The sequence below is a fragment of the Brachyhypopomus gauderio genome, unplaced genomic scaffold, assembly GCF_052324685.1.
Source record: "Brachyhypopomus gauderio isolate BG-103 unplaced genomic scaffold, BGAUD_0.2 sc34, whole genome shotgun sequence".
Lineage (NCBI taxonomy): Eukaryota > Metazoa > Chordata > Actinopteri > Gymnotiformes > Hypopomidae > Brachyhypopomus > Brachyhypopomus gauderio.
In genome coordinates, this window is record NW_027506866.1 from 2,124,949 (window position 1) to 2,131,820 (window position 6,872).

Below are 6,872 nucleotides of genomic sequence, written 5' to 3' on the forward strand. Positions count from 1 at the left end.
TCTGTAACACTAGTACTTACTACTAGTAACACTGTAACTTACCAATTTAGTAGAGATATACAGAAAAGAAGAGAGCTCAATTCAATTTCATTATTTCAGTGAGGGTTATGGCAGTTTATATATGCATATTTCATGCTTGGAAACAACCAAGTCAACCAAGTCATGCTTTAGTCATTCTAGTGTTAAACAACCATTATTCAGTTTCTGTATTACATCTTTTTTTTTATTATACACTAAATGAGTACAACTTTAATACCACCTTAATTTATTTTATCAGCTCTACAAATATAGGGCAGTTCTATATTTACATCTTGTAGTTCTTCTGTCTCTCTGTATAAAATTCTGCTCAGTCTGGTTTCGGCATTGTTTTACACATATGGGAAAGCATGGTAGCATAAAGAAAAGGACTCAATGTCAACACATTTAAGATTTATTAAGAATCAATCATTAAAATATCATTAGTTCATAAATTTACTGCATTTTAAATAGATAACTGCCAAACGTGATGAGAAGTCATTACACTGACATGTAAAAATAAAAAAAGAAAAAATCTCCCTTCTCTCTAATGGTTTTAGCCACTTCACAGTCTCTGTATATGCGCTGAATGAGAATATCATCCTCTGCAAATACAACAAAATCACACCACTCCATACCTGTAAGTAGGAGCTGGCCTTGTACCTGCCAGTAGTAACTGTGAGTCTGCTTCAATTTCAGTGTGCCACTCTGCATTTTCAGGTAGCTACAGTCCACATAGCTTTTTGCATTGGGGCATTTAATTTCCACCAGTCCAAAGGGTGGGCTCTCAGTCGGGTCAAACACCAGACCATCAGGAGATGCCCCTAACCAGGGGGCATCAGGGTGGATGACAAACCCACAAGGCCAGTAATTGGTGTTTTTTATTCTGCAGTACTCCTGTATGGCAACCGGTTCCAGTGCCAATCCCCTCTTCATTGCAGCAGTTTGATTCACTCCCTTTCGAATCCTTTGTGACAGGATTTCTGCAGAACTCTGACCTCTGACATGGCATATTTCCCTGAATCGGGAGGAAGTTATTCTTGGCCCCCTGACTCGGTGCCACTCCACAGAGTTGCTCTGCTCTCTGGTGGCAACCTCTATCTTCCTTGCCATGTCAAATGTAGTGACAAGTGACTGCAGATGGAGGTGTTGTTGGTGACTGCACACGAACTGGCAGTTAGTAGGCTCAAGCCTATAGCCGTCTACAGGTAGAGGTGGTGGCAGAGGGGCATCTGGATGGTGTACTACAACCCGACTCACTGGTACTGGATGCTGGTAGGATATGGGACTACCCGCCTGGACTTTCCCAAAAGCTGAATCAACCAGCGGGACGTCAGCACTTATGGCCATGGTGGTGATGAGTGGAGCAATGTCTGCAGTGAAGTCCTTGTACTGCTCATCAACTTTGAGGACATCTGGATCTGGCAGCTCCCCTCGCACTGCCTTGTAACGTTTACTCCTTTGAAAAATCGAATTCCACAGTAAGGACTTTGTACACTCATACAACAAAGGTTATACAGTAAGCAAAGCATACATAGGAAAATTAATTTTACCTTACACCATCAGCAACTGTAAACTGCTTCGGCTTGGAGGACAAAAATACCATGTCACTTACTCTGCCTGGTTTCACACCCTATTAATTACATAAAAGAATGATCACACTACTTTAAATGTTTGTTGATGTGACATAGTACATCAGCTCATAATGTAGCTTGTTGAAGAAATAATTTAACTTTGGTATGGTTGGGAACACATACTCACCATGGTTCTTGGCTTGTGCCAGCGTTGTTCTGTTTCTGTGCAGCTTAGGACTGGGGGTACAGCAGCCAGGTTCAGTGTGGAGTAGTGTGCAGTCTGAAACAGTAGTGCAACATTGTGGTTGCAGAGTGCTGTCCCAGCCACACAGGAGCACTCGGCCACTGCAATGTCCACCGGTACACGGTCTTCAAAGACAATCTAAACATAAAAAAAAAAAACCAGTCAAAATCTCAGGCTAAATGAGTGGTGTCCAATTTTATATGCAAAGGAATGGTGTGGCTGCAGGTTTTTATTCCAGCCAAATATATAACAATAGATGCTTAAACAACTGATTACACTTGTTTAATTATATGTTTTTTGCTGCTCATTATGTAGCAAATACCTGCTTCCAACCCAGACCTTTACACACAAGTCGGGACACCCCTGGGCTTAATCACGGCAGGTTATCAATTGTATCACCAAGAGTATAAGCAATATAAGTTTACTCCCTCTTGCTGCAATATAAGAAATAACGATAAACTTATCTACCTTTTATCATATCCCTTGTCTCAATTTTCTTCAAATATTTTAAAGTTAGTGAATCACTGAACTGTGTTAGTAAAACAGTGTTAGTAAAACAAAGGAACAGGCGCAGGGTACAAAATACTTACCACTGCCAAGTCATTAAGATATTTGGACCCTGCATGTATTATACTAAATATACAGTAAATAACAACTGAGGCTGTGAACCAACAAACACTGTTTTTCCTCCCTACTCTGAGGTCGTGAGGTTTTTCACTCTTCCTCATCGACCTGTAACAGGTAGCCCTGATGCTCACTCTCCCTGACGAATCTCTGTTTGAAACTGTGGGCATTTAAACAGGACATCATTTACAATATACATAAAAGTTACACTGAATGTCATTAAAACATCTGACACTGGATACAACCGTCGTTAGAGTCCTAGTTAGACAATAAGCTCAGCTAAATCACAGGGTGGGTGTGTAGCTAACTAGGCTGGCTAGCTAGCTGTGTAATGGTGTGACATACCTTCATAGTTGTCGATGTAACTGGATATATACATCTTATATCCTTTTTCCCTTTTGCTCCTCGGGGTTGAGCTGGCCGCTTGGACTATCCGATGCACATCGGTGATGGTAATCTTTGGTAGGTCTTGGAGGCACCTAGTGTAAAACACAGCCATCTTCGCTTCTGCGTGTCTGTCCTGTGTGCCGGAGCGGAACTATTCACGCGCACCCTCGAAAAACCGGAAGTAGTAACACGTCATCCCGTGCAACTAGCGAATTAGGCTTGTTGACGCAGCTCTAGTTAGTGATGCGCGGATCGATACTGAAATATCCATTCCATCGATACCAGGTCTTTATGTTGTAAAATCGATTTTCAAATCAAAATATCCATACTTTTGATACTTCAGTCATTTGAGGTAATGCAAAGCACTAACAGGAACACTGTGGAAGTAACAAAAATATTGAGATCTTGTCTAAATGATATGCGGTTGGTGGGAACTACTTTTTCTTCCGCCTGGGTCAGTGCATAATGCGTAAGTACTGCGGCACGCTCACACACACACACAGACGCTCACTCAGTGTACTAGGGCGCTGTACGTACGCTATGGCAGAACGCAAGAGAAGTCATGTGTGGAGCTATTTCAGCCCCACAAAGAGCCAAGATGCTGTTTGTGATTTGTGTAAAAAAAAAAAAACTATAAGGAGTTGTGGCAACACAAGAAATCTTGTTAAACACCTTAGGGTAAACCCAAAGGTCCAATATGAGGCTTTCATGCTTAGGCGGACAAAATAGGAGAGCACTGTGTCAGGTGGTGCTAAAGGTTGTAAAAAAAATCGGTTGCAGGTCACTAGGAGCCCTTCAACCCTTCAATCGCATGCCATTACCATACGATTCCTTTCCAAGGGAGCGCAACATCTAGTGCTTCCTAACAACACATTTAATGTTGGCCATTTGTACAATATATATAGCACTACACTTTCGTATATGTCTCGATGACGGTATGCCAAAAAATATATTACCCTAAATATATATTAGGAAACAGAATAGTTCTATATTACATATATTTTAGTTCTACATTAACTGTTCAAACGTTATTTTATTTTTTCCCTGTGCAAAATAAGATTTCGCTACCAGAATGCATTACTATTTTGCATATTGAGGCTACTAAACCAATCAGCTTGAAGTCGCCATATTACGCCCTCTGACGTTTCTAGAAAGTAAACAGGAAACTAACGAGCTAACTGTGATGACCGCTGTTCGTTTACAGAGGGCCACGCAGTTATAATTCAGCTCAATACCAGTTTCAAATGACAGCTAAATTGACTAATCATATCTTCCGTCTTAATGGGCGAGCTTAACTGTAGCCCGCTGTGGCGACGCTAGCTGTCGTTAGCGTACCACCGTTAGATAGTTTCCACTCGCGTTGTTTACATATTCCGCTCCCGAGGAACACGGAGCTGTGAACCTTATTTTGTTGGTACCTTATTTTTGCTTATCTAGTACATATGTTATTGGTTTATTGCGTTTTTAAAGCTGTAATGTCGTCTAAATTTTTATTATTTATTATTTTTTAATGGCTTAGGTGCACGCACCACTTCGTCGTTTGGTGTAAGGATGGTACCATATTTCCGGTTGGTATGCGGAAGTGCAGATGTTTATGGCCGAGTCTATGAAATTCACAAGGTGCCTCTTGGAGTTACCGAAGTTTACCGTCAACGATGTGCGTCGTATTGTCAGAGCATCAAGTACAACGCCACAGAGTACACTTGAAAAGGGTTTCAAGTTCTACGTTTCATCCTACCTCTGCAATTTTGAAGGTAAGTGGCTGACGCTAGTTAGCTAGCTAGCCTGAGGTGGCAGTCTTATGAAGTGATGTTGTTTTTAGTAACGAACCGACCTGTCCTAGTACTAGAAATGCCTTTTAAAAACATGTTTGTATTTCTGATGGAAGTATCAGGCAAAAGTAAGGCTAACGAGATAACAGTGAGGGCTCACTGCTACAGATCTATGAAGAAAACAGATACACCACACCAGCTGAGAGTTGGACTGGTTAAAATGACACGAGTTCTGTTCAGTGTCACGTTCAAAGTTCTGTTGAACAAGTTCAAAAGTTAGTTCAACACAAGTTCAATCTTTTATCCTTGCTCTTACTTCACGTAAGCTGTGATAGCCATAGGCATTGGTTTTCAAAGCTTACAATGGTAGCCAAATGCAGAGTAGCTGAGTGGGAATCATTAGCAGTCTGTTTTGCCTATAGTAAACAAATGGGAGTTTATTTTACAGTTCGAGCTATTGTTATCTACCTCTATGACTCAAAAGCAGAATATAGTCCACCTCAGCTATTCTTCAAACTGCATTTTCTAAAATCTGTCAATCTGTCTTTCAAATCTTTTATCTTCTTTGTTAACATATGGCTTCAACACTTACACCTATTAACATATTCTGATAACACTCTTCAAGAAGCAGTTGAAGTAAAACCTGCACTGTTCTGTTGTTGGTGGTGGAAACAACAAAATAATATAAATATAAGTAGGCCTGTTTCACTCCTATGTGTAAGCATTTCATCTGGAGTGAAAATTAAGTTTAAATCTAAAATATATTTTATAGTTTATAGTTGCTCAGTGAACTAGTAGATTGAACCATGCACAACACTGTAGAATAGAACGACAGTATAGCCAAGTGTTTTAAGAGTGATGCAAAACAGCACAAACGTTACATGAGACAATAGACAAGTGACATTCACCACTAACAACATGATGGGACAGAAATTGCGCCTATTGACATTGCTCAAGTCTTCTTTTCAAGATATTACATTTTGCCTCTTGTGTATTTCAGATGACATTACGTGATTCAATGCCAGTTGTGCTCATTAACAGCAACTGCTCTTGTGTTGCTGGTTGCGGAATCTGCAACCACTTGGTTGCATTGCTTTTCCAGACTGCTCATTATTCTGAATCTGGCATGTCTGTCGTGCCTCCTGTCCTTTCATGCACACAGACAGAACAGAAGTGGCATAAACCACCAACAATGGTTTGTCTTATTTCATTATTTAATGTTAGTTAATGTATCACAGTCACTTTACTAACACCATCTTTTAAATTAATAGGGGGTGAAGCCTGGACCCGTGGATGCCATGGTTGTCCTAAAGCCAAAACCAGGTGCTACTACAGCCAGTGGAGTTAGGTATGTAGTACCAAATTTAATAGGCAGATTACAGTGTGTGGTAAAAAAATAAATGCTTTTGATAATCTGATAAGACCCTGTTATAAAAGTTATATATAAAGTTATATAATGGCTAATTCATTCACAATGTATTTCAGACACCAGAGAAGGCCCATTCGTGTACTGTGTCCTGCCATATTTTTTATTTACCTGGTAAAGAATCGTATGTCATCATCAGAGGCAGAAAACCGCTCCAAACAGAACTTGCTGCTGACAGTTAAGTCTTCGATTTGTTTCCGGAGCCTTGGTATCTTCTCGTGTAGCTCTTCATTTTCATTGAGGGAGAGATCAAGCGCAGCAGGCTCATTACTGACGCAGTAGTCATGTTCATGACACGGTAAGGGGTCATCATCATCATGGTCAGTCTGCATCTCTGTTAGATCAGTGTTGGGTGGACGCTCTGTTCTTTCCCATACTCCAGGTTGTGGAGTTGGAATAGTATAGTTATTCCATTGAAATAGCACAGGAAAAGCTCCAGGTCGCAGTCGTCGTTGTCCAGTAGGATTGGGAGGTTCGAGCAGCAATAAAATGTCACGAACACACTCGGGAAGTACTCGTGATAATAAAATGATCTCTCGTGATCTTAACCACCCATTGTTTCTGCAGTTCTGAGTCCTTTGGATAGGTGTGGAAGCTCAGGTAGGAATTACACCTTGTCGATGCTGTGCAGAATGGTACACAGCAGTGGTGGTTGGACCTGCTGTCTGTACGTTGTTGAAACGATACTTTTTTTTGTTTAACTGTCATGTTTAGGACACGTAAACGGACAGGAGATGAAGGAAACTTCCAAGTAAATAACGGTAAATATGCTCGTTACAAGATTGGTGAACTGAATAGCTAGCACAGTGTACGCTTTCAATGGCTACCGG

The 6,872-nt window shown here is 40.7% G+C and overlaps 1 protein-coding gene across 1 annotated transcript; it reads right to left on the reverse strand.

Moving 5' to 3' along the window:
• Positions 1 to 414: 414 nt before the first annotated feature.
• LOC143485448 (uncharacterized) lies at positions 415 to 2,973 on the reverse strand. Its single transcript, XM_076984894.1, has 4 exons — positions 2,803 to 2,973; positions 1,777 to 1,971; positions 1,569 to 1,648; positions 415 to 1,474 (listed from the first exon to the last, which is right to left on the reverse strand). The coding sequence occupies exons 1-4, from the start codon at positions 2,806 to 2,808 to the stop codon at positions 517 to 519; spliced, it is 1,239 nt and encodes a 412-aa protein (XP_076841009.1). The 5' UTR covers positions 2,809 to 2,973; the 3' UTR covers positions 415 to 516.
• Between the last annotated feature and the right edge of the window lie 3,899 nt (positions 2,974 to 6,872).

Bases quoted from the DNA above. Each gene is read 5' to 3' on its own strand.
- LOC143485448 (XM_076984894.1), bottom strand. The intron at 1,649-1,776 runs GTGAGTATGTGT...TGTAATTAATAG, and splicing joins GGCACAAGCCAAGAACCATG to GGTGTGAAACCAGGCAGAGT. The intron at 1,475-1,568 runs GTAAAATTAATT...GATTTTTCAAAG, and splicing joins ACAGTTGCTGATGGTGTAAG to GAGTAAACGTTACAAGGCAG.